Source organism: Lycium ferocissimum, chromosome 10 (assembly GCF_029784015.1).
Source record: "Lycium ferocissimum isolate CSIRO_LF1 chromosome 10, AGI_CSIRO_Lferr_CH_V1, whole genome shotgun sequence".
NCBI lineage: Eukaryota > Viridiplantae > Streptophyta > Magnoliopsida > Solanales > Solanaceae > Lycium > Lycium ferocissimum.
In genome coordinates, this window is record NC_081351.1 from 19,368,891 (window position 1) to 19,390,077 (window position 21,187).

Here is a 21,187-nt window from a genome sequence, read left to right on the forward strand (position 1 = left end):
ACTTAGTTCTACTTGTAAGTAATTCCAAATGAGGGAGTATCTAAGCATCACTGGAATTGAATGTTCATTCTTTACAAGTAATTCCAGTGATGCTTAGATACTCCCTCATTTGGAATGGGGAAAAGTGATCAAATTGAAGTATGGGGAGCTCGATTTTTGGGCTACTATGGAGGTAAATAAACCATATGGTGTAACTGTCTGGAGATCGATCAGAGCATGGTGGCCTTTCTTAAAGAGCCACTCTGTTATTAGAGTATATAATGGCAACAAAACAATTTTCTGGAAGGATAGGTGGTTGGGAAACAGAAGTTTGGAGGAGCTATTTCCTGATATGTTTGCTCTGGCACAACATCAGAACAAAACAGTGGCTGAAATGTGGTCACCTCAAGGCTGGGAGTTGATCTTAAGAAGAATGTTGAATGACTGGGAAATACCTAGACTAGTTGAGCTTTATAAACATTTGGAGTCTTTCCAAGGGCTGAAGGATGGGGTGGACTGTTTGTGGTGGACTGGGCATAACAAGGGGCACTACAAAGTGAATTCAGGCTATAAGATCATGAACATGACTGAGCCACAAAACTCTAACTGGCCATGGAGACAAATCTGGAAAGTTAAGATACCTCTTAAGGTTGCATGCTTTACATGGTTGCTAGCCAAAGAAGCTGTTTTGACACATGAAAACCTGAGAAAGAGAAGGATTATATTAGTTTCAAATTGTTGCTTATGTGGGGAAGCAGCCGAGACAGTAGGGCATCTGTTTTTGCATTGCAGAATTACTGATCAGTTATGGAAGATTTTTATCAATCTCGAGGCATATCGTGGACAATGCCTGGCAAGATTGTTGACACTCTTTCTAGCTGGGAGGAGGCTGGGATTGGGGCCAGGAATAGAAGCTACTGGAGGATCATTCCAGCTTGCATATGGTGGACAATCTGGAAAGAAAGGAACTCCAGATGTTTTGAGGATAGAAGTAGCACTCTACAGAAGATTAAAAGATTAAGCAAGACTGTATGTTGCTATTTTGTTTTTGGTGTACAAAGAATCCCTCTGTAGATGCAGAATCAATCCTAGAAGTTCTTGTCTCATGTTAGGATTTTACTTTCTTAGCTTCTTAGTTTTCCTTTTTCTTTTGTAAAGGGTTTTTCAGTACTACCTAAGTACTGGTCTATAATACAAAGTTGTTACCTGTTCAAAAAAAAAAAAAATGTTCATTCTTTATCAAAAAAAATAAAATGGAATTGAATGTTAATTGTTCAAACAGTTGGTGTTGTATATTGCTTTAAAAAATAGGTTTGAATTTGTCATATGTAAGTATGCTAAGTTTGAAGCTTTCTTTGGAATATCCATTATTCAGAACAATCAAAAAATTATGCGCAAGTGTTTTTGATTTTTAAAGCAAAATTAGGTGGGAAAATAATTTTCATTTGTCTCTAACTAGGTTTGGAAGTGAGAAAAGATGCAGCACGATGAGGTCATATGGCAAGTTATCAGACACAAGCATTGCAGCTTTATGGCAAAGTGAGTTCTTTTTAAATTGAGTTCCACAGATATACAATCTGTTTGACATGAGGTCTTATTTGATTTCTTTTTGGTTGCAATATACACAGGATTGAGACGGGGATATTTTGTCGAAACCCATATAATGTAACTGGGATTTGCAACCGTAGCTCATGTCCTCTGGCTAATAGTCGGTACGCCACCATTCGGGATCATGATGGTACTGATGTGCATCTTATATTCTTGTCATTGTTGAAATTACGTATAAAGAATTATACTATAGCTTTTTTTATAGATAAAATAAAATACAAGAAGGTAGATATCAAGTTTGGGGGAAAAAAGGAGTAAGAAAAGGCAAGTAAAAATAAGAAAATGGTTGTCATTGAAATCCTAGAGCATACAGGATGTAAGAGTTAGAGGTTCGGCTGCCTGTAATGGGGAAAGTGTTTTATGTAATCTCATTAATGAATAACTTGGCTGCCACAGGAATTACCATATACTTGGATTATATTGATTTAACATCTTCGTCTGGGTTTTGAGTTATTATAAAGCATGAAGTTAACTTGAACTTTTTGTTGATGGGATAAGCCAATGTGGTCATTTTAAATGTTCTGATATTTATCGGAAGCTGTCTAAAGAATTTAGTCTAGTTTGTCAGAAAGTTCTCCAAGACTGCTTCTTTCTGGTTTGGTAGTTTTCTCAATTACTATATTTTTAGTGGAAACCGGTACTCTGTTTATCTTAAGGATTGAAAATTTCTAATCATGCACTTTGATAGAGCGACTCTATCGGAGGAACTAAAACTTTCGTTTGGATCCTGTGCTTTGCTTATTACCTGATATTTTTATCCACGCTATGCAGGAGTGTTCTATCTGTACATGAAAACAATAGAAAGGGCTCACATGCCAAACAAACTTTGGGAAAGAGTTAAATTGCCAAGAAATTATGAAAAGGCTCTTGAAATCATTGATAAACATTTGGTAATGAAATTAGCTTGTTTTTCACTTACCGCTGTATACCTATTGTTCTTCAAAGCAATAACTTCTCTGCCTCCCTCGTTCTCTCTCTCTCTCTCTCAACTACCACAGATGTACTGGCCAAAGTTTCTTGTGCACAAGGCAAAACAACGATTAACAAAAATGACTCAGATGCGAATAAGAATGAGGAAGCTTGCTTTGAAAACAAGGTTCGACCTCCCTTCTAAGAAATCTGGTCTAAAGTTAAACTTTTCTCCTACACTCTTAAAATGTGTATATTATTGGTGATTTATTGTCTTAAGTTTACCTTTTTTTACGGCCTTGAGCATTACTATAGAGGAGATTAAAGGTGCATGCTTGAAAGTTATAGATTCTCGTTTGTTTTATCAATCTGTCTCTTCATTCCGTTTCACCTTCTCTCACCCTTCTTCCAGAAGAATGAATATAAAACAAGTAATGTTCTGACTTGTTAATGAGCAAAAGCTGGGACGACTGCTAAGATGCTTTCCAAGTGAACTTGTAGTTAGATTTTCATCTAACAAACCAGGAGAGAAAGACGGTGTGCTGCTTTGATAAAAAAGGGCGGGGATGTGCTGCTTCATCAAAGAGCCTTTATTTATTACATCTTCGTATTACTACACGTCTATACCAATGGCCTGCGATATGGGATAAGGACATACCCAGTGTATGCGGAATCATAACTATCCCAGCTTATCGAGTTAGAAAAGTTTAGCTGCAATTTTTACCCATGGTGGGTTTATGCAGCTAATCATCCGTGAAAGAATCTGCTCTGATAAGTTTCTTTGAATTGCATAGTTATTGCTATTGACATCATTTAGATAGTTCAAATTAACCGGTCAATTGGTCATTGCTTCTGGCAAGGACATGAGCATTCTTTTATTCCTTGCCATCCAGATTTATGTACTACATAATCACCATAGCTGTAATAGCACTATGTTCTTCCTTTCAGTATTTGATATGATAATGAACCTTTTAATAGCTGCGTAGTGTCAGACTTGTTTAGGGGGCTCAATCTCCCATGCAATTAGGTGTTGGTAGGAGAACATTCATTTTCCTCCGAATTCAAACCAGCACTTACAGAAAAGCTTGCTTTAAACCCAAAATATTAACGGTACCACTTGTGTTTTGAGCTCAAGAACTGTTGTAAATTCTCCTCCCAACTTTATCTAGAAGGGACTTGTTGACTTCCATTTTTTGGTACCTCCACCTTAGGAAATAGATTTTTGCTTATGAATGTTTGACTGAACGCGTTTTCCTGTACTAGCTAGGATATCTTTTAATTTGTTGTGTGTCCAGGGAGAAGATAATGACCACACCAAGGAAAGAAACAAAAAGAGAATCTCGTCGACAGGAAAAGGCTGAAAAAGCCGCTCTTCTCGATAAAGTGAGTTCATGCTTTTCTTTCTTTTTTGTTCATGGTAGTTTTGCTGTCTTCCTTCTATTTTTTAGGTCATCTGGCTATTTCCTTTACAATTAATGCCATTTGTATTCTGCAGAGTATTGAGAAGGAACTGCTAGAACGCCTTTCAAAAGGAGTGTATGGTGATATATACAATTATCCCGAGCAGAAGTATCAAGAGATTCTTGACAGGGAAGCATTGCAAGTGGCTAGCGAAGAAGAAGATGAGGAGGTCTTGGTTAAAAATCCTTGTGATGTTTTCTCCTAAATTTTCTTTGTCTTCCTAGTTTTTCCATCCTCTCTTGATTGCTAACCCCCTCCCTGTTGTTTTTTGGGGTTTTGGGGTGTTGTTACTACCCTCTCTGGCGAAACCTATCTAAAGAAATTGGTTAACTTTAGTTGATACAGTGAGATGAGTCAATTTATTCATTCTTCTGTTAATGTCTGAAATAAGCAGGAACCTGAAGTGGAATATGTTGAAGGCTATGAAGATCTTGAAGAGGAAGATGATATGGAAGATTTTGATGGTCTTGGAATTAGAGACAATGGCTTGGATGATGATACTGGTAAACTTCTAGATGGATGTGCTCTCCTTTGCTCATCCCGTCCCCCCTCCGACTGTTTCATTAGTGTAATATATTAAGGACACATCATCCTTTTGAGTGATGACGCAATGCACATAATTAACTCAGAATTAACAGTTCCTATAGTTCACCTAAACATCAGGAAGTAAAAGAATATGCATTTGTATTCTTGTGATGTTAGTACGCATTTGGACAATACATTTTTTTTGACAATGGTAAACAGTATATATTTATAAAGGATACTTACAGAAGTTGTGTTTGTGTCCAGAACACAAAAGGGATTACAATAGGAAGACCAAGAAGCTTACTAAATGTAATCTAGGCACTAAACAGTTCATCTTTATCTTCTGGATAGAGTTTTCTTTGTCTTCAAAGCATCTTTGATTCCTTTCCTTCCATAAAGTCCACCAGATACATGCAGGGACAATTCTTCATCTCTCTTTCTGATTGGATAGCCTTCCTTCTCTGTTCCAACTAATTAAAACATCAGTTAAGACTGGTGGCATCACCCAACTAATCCCACTCAGGTTGATGGAAATTCTCCAAGTTGGTCTGCCCATTTACAATGTAAAAAGAGATGATTGATTGTCTCTGCTTTCTCACCACATAAGAGACATCTTGAGCATAAATGATAACCCTTCTTTGCTAAATTGTCCTGAGTTAAGGACTCTGTTTTTTGCCAGTAACCAAACAAAGCAAGCCACGTTGTGAGGAATCTTGACTTTCCATATCAGTTTCCAGGGCCAACCCTCTATCACAAAATTTGATCTATTGAGAACTTTATACGCTGACTTGACAGAAAATAAGCCGTTGCTATCCTTTTGCCACACAATACAATCTTCACTAGTAGACAGCCCTGAATTGCTCTAAGATGTTCAGAAATTCTGCCGTTCTACCAATATCCCAGTCATTTAAGAGTCTTCTGAAGCTAAAATTCCATCCTTGCTCTGACCACATTTCTTCTAAGGCTGCTTGTTGCTGCTGACAGAGAGCACAAATGTCTGGGAAGGACTGTTTCAAAGAAGATTGTCCAACCCACCAGTCATTCCAGAAAGAGATTTTCTTTTCATTTCCAGCTTGATAGTTTGATCTGCTATGAGTGATTGGCCAAAGGTTGATGGTTCTCCACACACTGACACCATAGGGGCTGGTCACCATGTTTGTAGTCCAACTGTTTTCCTCTCCATACTTTCCTTTGATCACCTCTTTCCATAGGGATCTCTGTCCTGATGCCATTCTCCAATTCCACTTGCTGAGCAGGCTCTGGTTCTGAGCTTTAAGATTGCATATGCCTAGCCCTCCATCTTTCTTGCTATTCAACAGAATGTCCAATTTCACCAAATGGAATTTCCTTTGTCAGTCTTTTCTTGGCAGAAGTAGTTTCTTCTCAAGGCATCTATTCCATTGGCAATCTCAACAGGCATGGGACACACTGTCATCATGTATGTAGGCGTTGAAGTCGAAAAAAGTATTTGAAGATGAAAAAGAGTACTAGCTTGCGCCGGGATGAAGTTTTCAGCTTTTGAAGTAGAAGTTGCAAATCTGTATGAGTCACATCCTTCCGGTGTATTATGGCTGATACACATTTTTATCTCGGTTGAAGCATTTATTCATGTCCCAATGGATTAAATCCATAGTTGTGAACTGGTTATCGATTAGATTCTTGTGTCTTTTGACTATAATGTTAATCCTTGTTTATGCTTTATATATACTTTGTTTGATGTCTGAATCACTCCACCAGGAATGGACGACGAAGATGATGATGATGACGAAGAAGAGGCTGTTGCAGTTCATCGGAAGAGCGGTAGAAAAGATTCTGCTTTAGCTAGAAGAAGAGCCGAGAAAGATGATCCAAGTGCCAAAGCAAAGAAAAAGGCGAAAGTGCTCGTGGAGGTAAACATTAATAATGCATAATCTGTTTCCTAATGCGTATTGCTTTACACACTTAAGTCTGTCTTTGTTTAAAAAAAAATCACTTTTTTGTTTTTGTTTTTGTTTTTATCTCCTAGGTTGAGCATGATGATACCGGTGCAAGACAGACAGCAGTACAATGAGAGCTTGGACAATTATCAGAATGCTTGCTTTTAAGTGGCACAGTAAAACAAATTCGGTTGGAAACACAAATGTTACGCGAAGAGATGCTAGTTTGTTTCTCAGAGTATGCGCCTGACTTTGAAATGGACATATGAGCGAACCGAGTCTTACTAAATTTTGATCTTGTAATAGCAAATTTTGTGGTAATTGCTTGTGTTAAGAGTGGAATTGTACTAAGAGTAGCCTTTAGTGACATTTATGAAGTAGATTTACAAGACATTACGAAGTAATTTATCATGCCAAGCGTAAGCTGATCAGTTTATGATTTTCATGAATTTTTCACAAATGGATTGTGCCTGGCCCAATATTTGCGGGCTTGTAATTTCATTTTGCTAACGTGTCAGGCAACTGGGCTGTAATTTTTAGTTGTTTTTCCTTTTGTGTGACAATTGTTTAGTAAATGGCTTTATTTTTTTTCCTAATTGATGGGTCTTTTAGATCACGGTCTCTTTTGAGGAAATTGAATCTTACGAAAAAAGATGGATGACAGGTCTAATTTTTTAAAGTTATTGCAATGTTAGACAATAGTCTAATATCTTGTTTATAAGCTTCAGCTATATGTGCAAGTACCTCATAAAAAACTAAATTACCAAAGTATCTTTAACGCACTTCTTTATGCGTTATAGGTGACTAGGCTAACTGCTCTCCGTTAAAGTCCGTTACTCAAGCTTTAAAAAAAAAAAAGGGAAAAGGGTCAAAAATAACCCTCTACTTTGGGAAAAGAGTTAAAAATATCTCCGTTACAAATTTTGGTAAAAAATATCGCTCCCGTCATTAAAGTTTTCAAATATATCCCTACCTAAATGGAAATCCCCAAATCCCCCAAAATAACCCGATCTGATTTTTAAATCCGCTCCATTTAAACTCGACCCAACTACATAAAAAACTCATATGTGACCAACTTGTTCTCGAGTCCTACATCTGGAGCCACTAGACACAGGAGCGGGTAACCCATATGAGTTTTTTATTTAGCTGGGTCGGGTATAAATGGAGCGGGTTTAAAAATGAAACCGGAGTATTTTGGGAATTTCCGTTAAGACAGAGATATATTTGAAAACTTTAATGACGGGAGGGGTATTTTTGACCCAAAGTTGTAATGGAAGATATTTTTAACCATTTTCCCAAAGTACAGGGATATTTTTTACGCTTTTTCCCAAAAAAATAAAATAAAAATAACACAAGTAAAAAAGTGCGTTCAGCATTTACACCAAAGGCAGCAAAAATCGTTTCCAGCGCTAAGCAACAAAAAAAAGTGGGAGAAGCAAAGCAAACACCAACTTGCTCATTCATTCATTAATTATAAGAATCTTATTGGTGTCTATCTTTCCATGTCTTCTCCATCTCTATCTTTTCTATATGTTTTTAGTTTGCGAGGAAAGAAGTTTACTCGGATAATTAAATTTTGGTATCTTTACGGCTTGTTGGGATGGTTGTTACGTGTTGTATTGTTAGTTTAAATACAATGTTTATTTTACTTGTTACTTAAATTCTATTATATCGTATCGTTAAATTACGTAAGACGAAAAGTCTCATTTTATGCAATGACTAATTTGGTGTTATTGTACCGTTACCTTATTTTATTTTATTTTTTTCATTATGTCTTTACTTACTTTGGAGTAATAATTATATTTTATTCTAATTCTCTCTTTTTATGATAGCTCTTCCTAAATTCCTCATCCGACATCCAACCTGATTTCTCCTGTTTCAACAATGTACAATTTCATAAAAACGCAATGCAAAAAAATTATTACAGAAAAAGGTCTAGCCAAAGTCGATTGAATACTTATGAAAACTTGGAGGTCCTTGTTCATAAACTTTTGATACATCTTCAGAAGCTGTAGAACCAATTGAGTGAAGTTTTCCCAAAGAAGCAAGCTAAGGAGTAAAGAGTTGTGCAATTTTTTCCGCGTTACTAATGGCATCTGTCAGCTTTGAGGGCGAAAGTTTTGCATCCCTTGGGATTTAAATTGCAAAACTTGCTACTTGTGGCAGCCAACTTCCACTACTGAAATTTGTTCAAGCAATTGTAAAACGAAACAAATAGGGGTATGCAAGCTGTAAAAATAGTGCTAATTGTTTTCCGGTGAAATCAGGTTTGACCAAAAAATCAGTTAGAAATTTGTTTTCTAAGAGTTTGAAGGGTCGTATCCGATCCCGAGAACCCTTATCTATGAGTCCGTTTCGGAGTAATGGCAAGTATAAAAGCGGCGAATAAGGAATAAGAATAACAGAAAATGACCTCAAGAATGCCCCCGGACTAACTTCCCTGAATCTCTCCATTAATAATCTAGTGACAGTATTACAAAGTGGTGGGGGAAGTCCCAGGTCTTGCCTGCTCCTCTTTCTTCATCAGCCTTTTGTTTATATAGACCTGAACTAGGCTATCTTACCCTACAAGTCATGATGACAAGACTATGCGGACGCCACCATGCCCATGTGCGTTATGGCGCTCTGACTGAAGTGGGTGGATGTGACAGGGTTTGATGGAAATGGGAGACAGCTGTAATATATCCCCAAGTCGTAGCGGTCTCCGGATATGCCAACTCGCCCGATGTCATCTTTTACTCAATACATCTCTTACCCAATACACTAATGCTTATTGAAAAACTAACGAGTGTATGATTGTGGCCTTTTAGTTATTTCCTTTTACGGATAAGGATAGTCTGCAAATCCTTCAAGAACTGATCGGGCATAAAGGGAGCAAGTCTATTAATCTCTTAAACACTTGAGAGTAATTTAACATTTTCATTTGAAACTACTTCATGTGGCACAGAGTGTAAAGCTAACAATTATACCTCAACTTTATCAAGTTCTAGCAAGTTTGGCTGAAGCAAGAAACGGAGTTGAAGTTGCTAAACATGCACCAACAATAGCTAGTTGAGAACTCTGCTTCAAAGCTGTTTATACTTTATATTCATATCACCATCAAGCTATATATGTTCTTGATTTTGTGGGACGCCATCGATCTCTATCTCTTGCGCTTAGACTTTAGAAATGTCACAGATTGTGAGTTGCTATGTCAATTGCACTTTATTTGATTGATGAAACAGTTATTTATTTGCTTGAGCTTTAACCCTGTTTTCTCCACAAGTTTTGCCCTATCATCTTCCTGCAACCATTGCTTATTCTCATAATAATGGAAATCTTGAATATAAATGATGATAATGATGATAATACTCACTTGTAAAAGGAGCAAGTATAGTGGCAAAACAACAAAATTTGTTAATCCATATTAATATTTGTATGCAGATATGATCAATTAATTAGGTGACAATGTCACAGTTGTATAAGGCCATCGTGCGTGTTGCTGCCACCAATTCTTTAAGAGCCTGTTTGGATTGGCTTCCATAAGTTAGAAATTCTAACTTGTAACTTATTTTTGTTATTCTCACTTAAAAACAAGTGCTTAAAAGCACTTCTTCATTTTATCCAAACACTATAAAAATACTTAAAAGCTATTTTGACTTAAAAACACATAAAATAAGTCAATCCAAATATGCTCTAAAACAGTAGTGGCGTCACCAAGTAAATTCCCTGGCCTTCTCTTTCTCAAAAATCTCCTTCCTCACATATTCAATTCTTGATCTAAACTCCTCCAAGGACCAGTTGGTATCTATGATATCCAAAGCTAAAAATAAGGACTTGATATCGTATACATTATAAATTAATAGGGCATGAAATGGGTTGGAACTTTTTCAGATTTTTGTGCCCCAGTGAGAAATTCTAAGTCATGTGTTGTGACTTGTGAGTAATGTTTTCAATCTATAACAATTGGGAGAAGATCTTATAACCTATATAGAAAATAGATATAGTGATCAAATAGCTCTAAAACCTATACACTCATATGCAATTTGTAGGTATTTATTGAATCATTATGTTAAACAACTAACATACATTTACCAATCAAGTTCTCCGCACCCCCTCGTGCTAACTAAGATGCATATATTACCAGATTAATAAAACCAACTCAACCTTGGTAGCTGATGCACAAATTTCTGTTGGATTAAAGTCATTTAATTACGCCCTATAGTTACTTTTTAGTTTATTTCTTTTTAATTTCTTTTCTTTTTAAATTTATTTTTATTTCTATTATTTGAATTTCTTTTTTATTTTATTTTAATTTCTTCTAATTTATTTTTATTTCTATTATTTAATTTCTTTTTAATTATTAATTATTTTTATATTTTAAAATATATTTTTCTTTTTATAATATTTATATTTCATTTCCTCTCTTCTCATTCCCAACCTTTACTTCTTGTAATTCCATGTAATTGCTCGTATTTTTTTTTAGTTTTTTATTTTATTCATTTTGGCATAATCGTGTTAATATTCTAATTTTTGAAACTACATCTCTTAGTATTAGAAAGAATAAGTCATTAACAAACTTGACATATAATGAGTGACGTTATTAAAGTAGAATTTCGTTGTGAATGAGGTTATAGATTTATATTTTCCCTTTCGTTTGAATTATAGGAGTATTTACTTATGTTACGTTGAAACTTACTTGTGTAACGTAGGAATTTGACACAAGAATGAGCTTGTTTGAATGGGCTTAAAAAAAGCAGCTTATAAGCTGCTTGTTTTAAGCTAAGCCAAATGGGCCAATTTATTTTTTTGGGCTTATTTTAAGCACAAAATGGCTTATAAGCTAAGCCAAACGAGTTCAATATTGTGTTAAATTTTTTCTTTTGGATTTTGAATTTAGGTTATATTTTCGATTTTAAAAATATTTGCTTTAGTATTATTGACTTGTTATTTTACATTGCATGTTGTTTATTTTTCACTTACAGTTGATAGAATTATTATCAAACATTTGAATAATGTTATGACATTATATTTATAAATATTCTTTTTTTGTCAAACATCGAATCCCATGATGTTCTCACAAAAAATGTATGCTTTTAAGTTTTATAATCAATTAAAATTAAAATATTATTAATTTGAAATTATATATCAATTATTTTTTATAATATTAATTACAAATATATGATTATTAATTAACATATTTTCAAGAAACAATGTATTATTAAATAAATAATTTAATATCATTTATATATGCACATATTTTTAAATATTAATTTTAAATTTTATTTTTAAATTAAACTAACTGTGTAATTACACATGTGCAATCAACCAACACGCTTGTAATTACATTGTAATTACATTATGACAAACAAACAGGTTATGGTAATTACAATACTGTGTAATTACTAGGGTAGTAATTACACCAATTCCAATTACCAGGTGGCTTTCCAAATTGGCTCTAAATTATCGTACAAATAAAATAGTTATGTGTTTTTTTCAGTGTTCACATTTGATTTTGAGACAATTGGTTTTAGGAGCCGTATGGAGATGAAATCATGCTTGGACATGCAATTTGGATTTCTTAAGTCGTATTTTTTCTTATAGGCATAAAAACCCACAAGTTGTGAAAACTATCAAAACTTTCCCAATTCTTTTACAATCTTATCAAATAAGCAAATCATAATTCATAATAAAATCAATACCCTACTAGAAGCCTTTTCTAAAAAATATAACATCAATTGATCAAACTTTAGTTCAATAAAAAGGAAAATTTAACATGAATAGTAATGTAACTACTCTTTAATATAATTCTATCACATGGTACGAACATAAATAAAGTTTGGTAGAAGTTAATGGAGGTTGGTAAATGATTGATGTGAGTAATTGTTAAAAATATCTACCAACTTATTGGTCAAGTTTTACATTTAAAAATTTTGAAATCATGATTTGAAATCCCAAATCATGCCTTTTTGGATGATTTGGGATTTAATCCCCTAAAGCTAATTTCATCTCATGACATGAAATCATGACATGAAATCACATATCCAAATGCCTACTTAGAGTTGTTGCGAGAGAAGTCTTTCTTTATGTAATTAGACGCTTTAATAGTCTGTTTGTCAAACTTCTAAGAAGTCAAAAGTCTTTCTTTTTTAAATGCTTATTTTAGAAAATTGAGGTGTATTGCCAAATTTTTAGTAAAAAAAAAGTGCTTTTGAGCATCAGAAAAAGTTGAAAAAATAATTTTTTTTCTCAGAAACACTTTTGGAATCTTAGTCAAACACAAATAATTACTCTCTATTAGCAAAAGTACTTTTCAAATTGATTAGTCAAATACAATATGTCACTTCAAAAAAAATTATTTTGTTAAAACAAGCAGATATTTGAAAAATAGGTTAAAGAGGCTATTATTATTCTTCTTTTTTTTTTTTTTTAAAGCAAGATATTGTGTAAATGGGAGGTTGGAGTTACACATAATCATAACTTGGGGGTTACAAAAATGATTTTCACCCAATTTGGAGACCATAAAGAGAAAATCAGACAAGAATATATACCCACCCGTTTTCTCTTCACTTGAAACCATTGTAAATCTCCATTTGCCCTAAACTTGTCTCTATTCGCCGTCACTTCAAAAATCATCTTGTTCTTTCTTTTATAGGTATAAATTAATTAATTAATTCTTTCAAATCTTATATCTATCCTTATTCTAGTTAATTAATGTTTGTGAATATCTATTGTGGGTTCTTTGAATCTTGATTTTTTAGGGTTTTCAATTCCTTTGCTTTTTTTCTTTTATTTTTTTGCTTATAGTGATTCTTTGTAATGTGGGTATGGGTTAAAATTGTTTATTTGTTTTTAGATGGTTGAAAGTTAGTGTTTTTTTTATTTAATCTATGCTTCAAATCAGTTTGTTATTTCTTTATAGGTATAAAAATCAGCTCAAATCTCATATTTATTGCTTATTCTAGTGGGTTCTTTGAATCTTGATTTTTTAAAGGGTTTTCAATTACTTTACATTTTTCTTATTTTTTCTTTTGGGGGTTTGATTATAATGATTTTTTGTAATGTGGGTATGGGTTAAAATTGTTTATTAGTTTTTGGATGGTTGAAAGTTAAGGTTTTTATTTAATATATGCTTATTGTTTTGGGTTTTTTAATTTGAATCTGAATCTATACTTCAGATCAGCTTGTTTTTTTCCTTATAGTTGTAAAAATCAGCTCAAATCTCATACTATTTGTTGCTTTTTCTAATTCAAGTTTGTGAAAATTATTGTGGGTTCTTTGAATCTTGATTCTTTAGGGTTTTCAGTTACTTTTTTTTGGGGGGGGGGGTTTGCTTATAATGATTTTTTGTAATCTGGGTATGTGTTAAAATTGGTTTTTAGTTTTTTGATGGTTGAAAGTTAAGGTTTTTATTGAATCTATACTTCAAAAATCAGCTTGTTCTTTCTTTATAGGTACATAAAAATCAGCTTAAATCTCATATTTATTGCTTCTTCCAGTTATCTTTGTTAATATTGTTTGTTAGTTTTTGGATGGTTGAAAGTTAGGGTTTCTATATGAATATCTTGAGAACTGAAATTGCCTAAACACCTAATTATATGCTTGTTCTTTTTGGGTTTTGGTTCTAATTTTTGTTTTGTGATGTGGGTTTTTGTTAAAATCTTTAATGGGTTAATTTTTTTTTCCTAGAAGTTTCTCTGAATTCGTTAAAATCTTGAATGGTGAAACTTTGGGGTTTTCTGGAAGGTTCTATTAATAGATTAAGTCCAATGCTTAGTTAGTGTGGTGTGTCTGATGTAGGAAATTATTGTTAGGTATTGCTCCCTTTGTCCCAATTTATGCGATGCATTTTCCTTTTTAGTCTTTCCCCGAGAGAATGATACATTTCTATATTTAGAAATAATTTAACTCAAAACTTTCCCTTTTACCCTTAATGAAATGATTTACAGCCACACAAATATCACATAAAATTACAATTTCTTTTTCTTGAACAGTTTAGGGTGTCAATATTTCTAACTTTCTGGCTTTGCTTTGGTTTAATTGCTTTGTGGTGTGGGGGTCTGCACTGAAATTATTTTTTAGAGTTTAAGTAGTGGAAAGATTGGGTTTTATGCTGGGATTATCTGAATGGGAAGGACTAAATCTGTCTTATGTTCTTTTTTGTTGATTGTATTTGCTATATATGGACCTTCTTTGGTGAGTCATTTTGATATATATTTTTTTAATTTCTTTGATGGGTGTTGGAGAAGGATGTGATGATCATTATAACATGGAATGCTGAGATGACAGCAACTTTTATTGTATTCGTACTGTCTGATCACTTCTGCAGCAACTACCCATATTGTTTTATTTTGGTCTTAATTTAATTTTGTAGGGATTTGACCATTTGCTTTTTTGGTCTTCTTTTGCACCGTCTTTAGTATGTTTTAGATTCAAACTGTCCCTGAGCTTCCAAATCTTTTTTTAATCCAAAATATTAACTATTTATTTATACTGAAGAGAACGAAATGACGAACAGTGTACTGTCATGACTGCTGTATGATGCCATTTATCATGTATTCGTACTGGCTGATCGTTCTTCTGGAATTATATTTGCTTGTGTTTATTAATATATGGTTTACATTTTGATTTTTGGGTTTTGAAATGTTTTTCTTGAATTACCTACTTGTTGAATATGGCTTAATAACTGAAATCTTTTCACTTGTGTTTACCTACCACATTTTGAACCATTCATTATTGTGGACTATGTTACTCGGACACTCCTAAAATGTTGTCATCGGGTGCGTGTTGGATCCTTCAAAAGTAATGTATTTTCGGAGGATCCGACATTGGTGCGGCAACACATTCGAAGAGTCTGAGTAACTTAGATTGTGGAGAATGAAATGATGAGTGTTATACAAGTTTGATAGCTGATATGATGGCAGATTATCATGTATTAGCTCTAGCTGATCATTCTCTATGGGGCCTTGAATTGGTTCTTCCTGCATCTTGACTAGACTTGTTATTGCATTTGGCTGACGTGCAGCAATGACTGTTCGATCTCTGCCTTATAAACATACACACACATAGAACTTCAAAAATAAATTGCATTGTCTTCATACTTTTACCTTTGACATTTTATCCTCCTAATGTTCAAAAGGTAGTTTTTTGCATGTTGGCGCACTACCCCAAAGATAGATCTTCTATACCTTATAAAGCCTGAAGGCATTTCGGCTTCTTTTTCTATCAACACTTTTTTTGTTTGTTTTTCTAATTGGAATGTCAATCCCTTTTTCCATTGATTGAACTTTCCCTTGTGTTTATTCATAAAATTTTATCCAGTGTCGACTCTTCCTGCCTTTATGCACATACATAATTGAGTTCGATGAGCTGATGAATGTCTTTGAGAGAAGTTGATTTCTTTTTGGGTTTTATCACTTGTGGATTGAGAATGATATGATGAACTTCATACAAGTGATTGCTGATGTGATAGCATTTATCATGTATTAGCTCTAGCTGATCATTTTCTTTTCATCCACTCTAATATTGTTTCTTTTCTCGTATCGATTTCCTTTGTGTTGGCTCTTTTTGGGTTTTTGCATTTGTGATTGAGAATGATGTGATGAACTTCAGACGAGTGATTGCTGATATGACAGCATGTTATCATGTATTAGCTCTAGCAGATCATTTTCTTGCCATCCGCTCTAATATTGTTTCATTGCTTGTATCTATTTCCTTTGTGTTGACTCTTTTTTGGTTTTTGCATTTGTGATTGAGAATGATATGATGAGCTTCATACGAGTGATTGCTGATATGATAGCATGGTATCATGTATTAGCTCTAGCTGATCATTCTCTTTCCATCCACTCTAATTTTGTTTCCTCTTATATGATTTCTCCTTTGTTCTATCTAACGTTATAATTTATGTATAGGTTGATTTAGTTGTGGCTTTTATGTTTATATAAGTTTTTCCTCACTCTTTCTGTTCTGTGGACAGGTCATTTTGATTCTGGTACAATGAGGAGGAGAAGTTACAGCCCATCACCACCAAGAGGTTATGGCAGGAGAGGAAGGAGCCCGAGCCCCAGGGGTCGCTATGGTGGTCGTAGCAGAGATGCTCCTACTAGTCTTTTAGTTCGAAACCTTCGCCATGATTGTCGGTATGCAATAATTAGTATCCTTCAAATATTTGATATGTTGGTCTTGAAGTGTGCATGTTTTTTTGGGCCAATCCAGGACTGATTAGCTATATCAGTTCTTAAAGTGATTTCATGTTTGTAATGGATCACGTAAACATAATACTTTTATAGAAAATTCTCAGATGATGTCCTTTGGGGAGGGGTAAGATGTCAAATCGTTCATATAACGGAAACAGCTGTTAAAACTTCTTATTGAGGAGATTCAATCAATATAAGGCTTATTAATCTGATTATGCTACTTTCCTTCATTGTATTACATTACGTATATTCTTGTACTTGTGTAAATCGGTATTCCACACAGTTTGCTGGTTTCGTGCAGGCCGGAAGACCTCAGAAGGCCGTTCGGGCAATTTGGCCCTGTCAAGGATATTTACTTGCCGAGGGACTATTACACTGGGTGAGCTTGTTTTGCATGTGATTGTTCATCTGCTCAATTCTTCCACCTCAAAAGGAAGAAGAAAGAAAAACAGAGTGGAAAGCATAACACCCCCACCCCCCTCCCTCTCCTCTCTGCCAGATATCTGCCAAAAAAATAATACTTAAGATTTTATTTCGTTAAGCACACACTGTTTTGTACCTTTTCCCCCCTTAAAGTTTTTGCCTAAATTGCTTTTGGTGATGCCATAATTTTTTTAAATTTTTTTTGAAATTTAATGGTTATTCTTTTTCTTATTACAAATTGGGCTGTGCTTTATTAAATTGTGAAATTTAGCAGCGAAACTAAGAGTCTTGAAGACTTCAATCAAGTAGTAAGAGTTCTGTTGACACATTGAAGTAGTAAGAGTTCTCTTGACATCATTCAAGTAATAAGAGTTGAAGGTGAAAGTTAATGGTAGTGAAGATTTGAAGGAAATTGGATTTGAATACAATGTGAAGATTTCAAGATGTCAAGTCTTGAAGAACTTCAAGTCATCTTTAAACTGATACATTCAAGGTCAGCAGCCATGTGCTTGCTTATGTGCTTATGAAGACATTATATTTTAGTGGGATTATTTGTACTTATGTTGTTTTGGGGCTGTTAGAAACTCTTCTTACTCTGCAGGCTAGTTCTTTACTTTCTTTATTGCATCTCTCTTAGTGTATAGGTCCTGATATTGGGCGTGCCTTTTGGGGTGAGGCGGAAGTTCACTAATGCTTGAAAATTGTGGAATTTAAGACCTTTATCAGATTTATTTTATGATTAGGTCTTACTTTTTAAACAGTCCTCAGAGGACTGTAGCTAGAGCGGTCGTCTGCCGAACTCCATATTATACTTTTAAAAGATATCTAATTTTCTAACTCTGTTCATGTGTTCCCACCTCTTTTTTGTAGTGAACCGCGTGGCTTTGGCTTTGTCCAGTTTGTGGATCCCGCTGATGCTGCAGAAGCTAAGTATCAGATGGATGGACAGGGTTTTCAAGGTCGGCAACTCACTGTGGTTTTTGCAGAGGAGAACAGGAAAAAGCCAACTGAAATGAGAGCCAGGGAACGTAGTGGAAGGTAATGCTTTGTATTTCATTTGCTTACATCATATTAGTTCGTTTGAATTCTGTCTTGAATAGTCAGGGGTACAACTGCTTGAATATTGGTTTCTTCGTTTTGTCTTTCATGTCAGTATTCAAAGTTTGGTGCTGATCATAATGTTCGAAAACAAGATATCAAGTAGTCTAGATTGTTGCTATACAATGATCTGCACCTTCACATTTCCTGTTTCCTATATCATTTGCCAACGAGTTAACGTTCCTGCATATTTTAAACAAATTTTCAATGATATTAGATGTGAATATGTGATTTGATCATTAGATGTGAATATGTGATTGGGCGATTGTTCTGCATTTGGATGGTTATCCATTTAATTTGTTTTTCTTACAGTGGTAGGAGTAGCCGTAGCTATAGCTATGATCGGAGACGGAGTCCCCCTCGATATTCCCGATCTCCACCTTCACGCTATGCAAGATCACGATCACACAGCCGTGGCTACTACTCTCCCAAGAGAAGGCACTACTCAAGGTAAACAAAGATTACTTTTTTTAGTTTATTTTACGTGCTCTTGATTTATTTAATGACTTGCATTCACATTCAGCTAGGTGTTTGGAACGCGGTTTGTGTGTAATCATGTATCTTCTGATTCATTTTAGCTGATAAAGCATGTTGCCTCTGGTTTATATTTATCTTTATCCTTTTTTTGCTTGTGAAAGATAATAAGTTCAACCTGTTTAATTCCATGTGGATCTTTAGGAGCTTAATCTGACGTTTTAGAAGATCATATTTGACTGGCTGACTGATTGAAACTTGGAATTTTGCTCCTTTGAAATTCTTACTAATGTTTCATTTTGAGCAAAGGCTATTTTGCAGTTGGTGATTATTTACCCTTCACTTTGCAGGTCTCTTTCACCTGAAGAGAAAAGAGACAGTCGTGAGAGATCATATTCGCGTTCCCCAGCGCGTGACCTTTCTCCTCCACCATACAATGGGTCGAGGAGTCGCAGTCAAACTCCAGTCAGAGAGGGTTCACCATATGATGATGGTCCAAGGAGCCGCAGTAGAACTCCCGTTAGGGATCGTTCTCCGGTTAGGAGCCCCAGTAGAAGCCGTAGCAGGAGCCCTGATGATGCTCGCTACTCGAGGGATCCAGACCGCGACGTCTCTCCATGATACTGTCCTATATTTTTAGTAGATGAATGCTGTAATTTGGATCACCTTCTAGTTGTATGACTCTTTGGTGTTGTTTCTAAACGTAGTAGATCTAAGCTTGGCAGTTAGACAACATGAATTCTGATTGATTATGCCATTGGATTATCCATGAAGTATGTTAAGAGTGTGCTTGTTACTGTCGAGTTTATGAATGTTTTGTGTGCCGATATTGGGCTGGTGGTATTTGTTCAAAGGGAGTCTATAAAATATAAATAGTGTTTTGGAAGATTACTGCCAATTGGGGAATAGTTAAGTAGGGAAAAGTAGTGCATTGAGCCTATGTGTGTTGTTTAACCTAGAATTTCAAAGATTTAGTTTCTATCTGATCTAACTTGTTCACAAATGAAATGAGGTTGTCAGATTTATAAAATCGAGACAAGATTCACAGATCAATAATGAGTATTAAGTAGTGAACTTTTTTAGCAGTTTACAAGATACTCCGTGAAGGCTCAGAAATTGCATTTAGTTTATAAAGTTGATGTCGCTGCTAAATATGTTTGACGGGTACCGAGCTAATCAGTGATCTTGTCTGCTCGGAATGACACAGCCTTGGCCATTGTTGCGGGCTCAATTTTTTTCGTCAGTGACACCGGGCAGTCACTCACAATGACAGCCTTCACTCTTTCCTTTGACACCTGTTTGACACTTAGGGGTCCTTTGGTTGAAGGTATAAGCTGGGGTATTTCAGTACTAATTTTTGTACCATATTTGGTATAAGGTATAAATTTACTCCGGTCGTTTGGTAGAAGGTATAAGCTGGGATATTCCAACACTAATTTTTATACCATCTTTGGTAGAAGGTGGGATAAATTTATACCTTGTACCAAACATGGTACAAAAATTAGTGCTGGGATATCCCAACTTATACCTTCTTATCCCAATAGATGGGATAAATTAGTCCCGGGATTATCCCAATAGATGGTATAAAATAATCCCAATAGATGGGATAAATTAGTCTCGGGATTATAATCCCGGGATAATTTCGACTATCTACCAAACGACCCCTTTTTAGGCAATGAAACATAACACAAGGCACACGTTTACTAGAATCACTTCCCAATTTTGTATTAACTCGTCACAAAGAACATTTAAAAAATGTTTTAGACCTACACAGCCTAATCTGTCTATTGACAAGGCTGCCTGTGCCTTTATACGTATATCCCGGATTTTCGCACGTTAAAGTCGCATCACGAGTTAGTCGACGTAAGTTCAAAAAGAAATTATGTTGAGGATAAAAGGGATTGAGTTTATTAATAAAAATGGTTACAAGAGTCTATAAATAATATTAGTAAGTGGCGGAAGATTTGGAGGGTGAATAAATAAAAGAAGCATGAGTTTCGTCAAAAGTCGGCAAGTTGGAAATACGATAACTTGTATTTTTGGGTGAGATTAGGAGTGCTCCACATGCTAAGCAAGTAATGATATGAAGTATTTGGATTGTATAATGGTCTCTTGTTAAGTTTGGAAGTCAAACGAATTGTAATACGAAAGTCGACAAAGGGCGTCGCAAGTTAAGTTTGTAAATTTCACTGAAATTTGGGTCAGATGTCTCGAAGATTTTCTCTCAATCTACTTGGAGTTACGGGGTGATCCACCTACCAAATCGAAGGTCTACGAGTCTAGTTTCCATTGCATTTTACCGTTTGTCGATATGACAGCGGAGTAGACAGATATTTGCATTTTCGTCCATGGACGCAAACTGCCGCGGGAACAGTATGCTAAAGTCGGTGGCTTTAAATTTGCCCAAGTATATATAGGCCCTTGCACGAATTTTTCTTCCATTTTCTCACCATCCCCAACCTAGAAAACCCTCAAACCCTCTCCAATTAATCCTCCATCAATCTCAATCCAAACCAAGAGCAAATATATCAACTTTAACATGAAGAACAACATGACAACTTTGAAATTGTGATTTCTTCACTATTTCACCTTTAGAAGGAAAACCTTGCTTTGAAGTAA

The 21,187-nt window shown here is 34.9% G+C and overlaps 2 protein-coding genes and 4 non-coding genes across 8 annotated transcripts; all 6 read left to right on the top strand.

Moving 5' to 3' along the window:
- Nucleotides 1-1,415: 1,415 nt before the first annotated feature.
- On the top strand, nucleotides 1,416-6,961 carry LOC132032702 (uncharacterized). The gene is made up of 9 exons (XM_059422380.1): nucleotides 1,416-1,518; nucleotides 1,608-1,717; nucleotides 2,359-2,477; nucleotides 2,586-2,683; nucleotides 3,792-3,879; nucleotides 3,992-4,126; nucleotides 4,352-4,460; nucleotides 6,220-6,371; nucleotides 6,488-6,961. Exons 1-9 carry the CDS (start codon nucleotides 1,457-1,459, stop codon nucleotides 6,530-6,532), a joined length of 918 nt encoding a protein of 305 aa, XP_059278363.1. The 5' UTR covers nucleotides 1,416-1,456; the 3' UTR covers nucleotides 6,533-6,961.
- A 5,901-nt stretch (nucleotides 6,962-12,862) lies between these two features.
- On the top strand, nucleotides 12,863-19,364 carry LOC132032703 (serine/arginine-rich SC35-like splicing factor SCL33). Of its 3 annotated transcripts, none has more exons than XM_059422381.1 (6): nucleotides 12,863-13,032; nucleotides 16,354-16,516; nucleotides 16,875-16,952; nucleotides 17,867-18,034; nucleotides 18,407-18,544; nucleotides 18,919-19,364. In XM_059422381.1, exons 2-6 carry the CDS (start codon nucleotides 16,374-16,376, stop codon nucleotides 19,187-19,189), a joined length of 798 nt encoding a protein of 265 aa, XP_059278364.1. In that variant the 5' UTR covers nucleotides 12,863-13,032; nucleotides 16,354-16,373; the 3' UTR covers nucleotides 19,190-19,364. The 3 variants fall into 3 exon arrangements, with proteins under 3 accessions (XP_059278364.1, XP_059278365.1, XP_059278366.1); XM_059422382.1 differs by lacking the exon at nucleotides 12,863-13,032 and adding an exon at nucleotides 17,271-17,489 and having other exon boundaries at nucleotides 16,475-16,516; XM_059422383.1 differs by lacking the exons at nucleotides 12,863-13,032; nucleotides 16,354-16,516 and adding an exon at nucleotides 17,268-17,489 and having other exon boundaries at nucleotides 16,869-16,952.
- On the top strand, nucleotides 15,253-15,332 carry LOC132035700 (small nucleolar RNA Z102/R77). The gene has a single exon (XR_009409418.1). It is a non-coding gene; the product is annotated as a small nucleolar RNA Z102/R77 (small nucleolar RNA).
- On the top strand, nucleotides 15,806-15,882 carry LOC132035702 (small nucleolar RNA Z102/R77). The gene has a single exon (XR_009409419.1). It is a non-coding gene; the product is annotated as a small nucleolar RNA Z102/R77 (small nucleolar RNA).
- Nucleotides 15,969-16,046, top strand: LOC132035704 (small nucleolar RNA Z102/R77). Its single transcript, XR_009409421.1, has one exon. It is a non-coding gene; the product is annotated as a small nucleolar RNA Z102/R77 (small nucleolar RNA).
- On the top strand, nucleotides 16,133-16,210 carry LOC132035703 (small nucleolar RNA Z102/R77). Its single transcript, XR_009409420.1, has one exon. It is a non-coding gene; the product is annotated as a small nucleolar RNA Z102/R77 (small nucleolar RNA).
- Nucleotides 19,365-21,187: the final 1,823 nt, after the last annotated feature.

Coding starts and splice junctions, on each gene's coding strand:
- LOC132032703 (XM_059422381.1), top strand. CDS start 16,374: ATGAGGAGGAGAAGTTACAGCCCATCACCACCAAGAGGTTATGGCAGG. Junction 16,517..16,874: donor AACCTTCGCCATGATTGTCG/GTATGCAATAAT, acceptor GGTTTCGTGCAG/GCCGGAAGACCTCAGAAGGC. Junction 18,035..18,406: donor GCCAGGGAACGTAGTGGAAG/GTAATGCTTTGT, acceptor TTTTTCTTACAG/TGGTAGGAGTAGCCGTAGCT.
- LOC132032702 (XM_059422380.1), top strand. CDS start 1,457: ATGCAGCACGATGAGGTCATATGGCAAGTTATCAGACACAAGCATTGC. Junction 1,519..1,607: donor CATTGCAGCTTTATGGCAAA/GTGAGTTCTTTT, acceptor CAATATACACAG/GATTGAGACGGGGATATTTT. Junction 2,478..2,585: donor AAATCATTGATAAACATTTG/GTAATGAAATTA, acceptor CAACTACCACAG/ATGTACTGGCCAAAGTTTCT.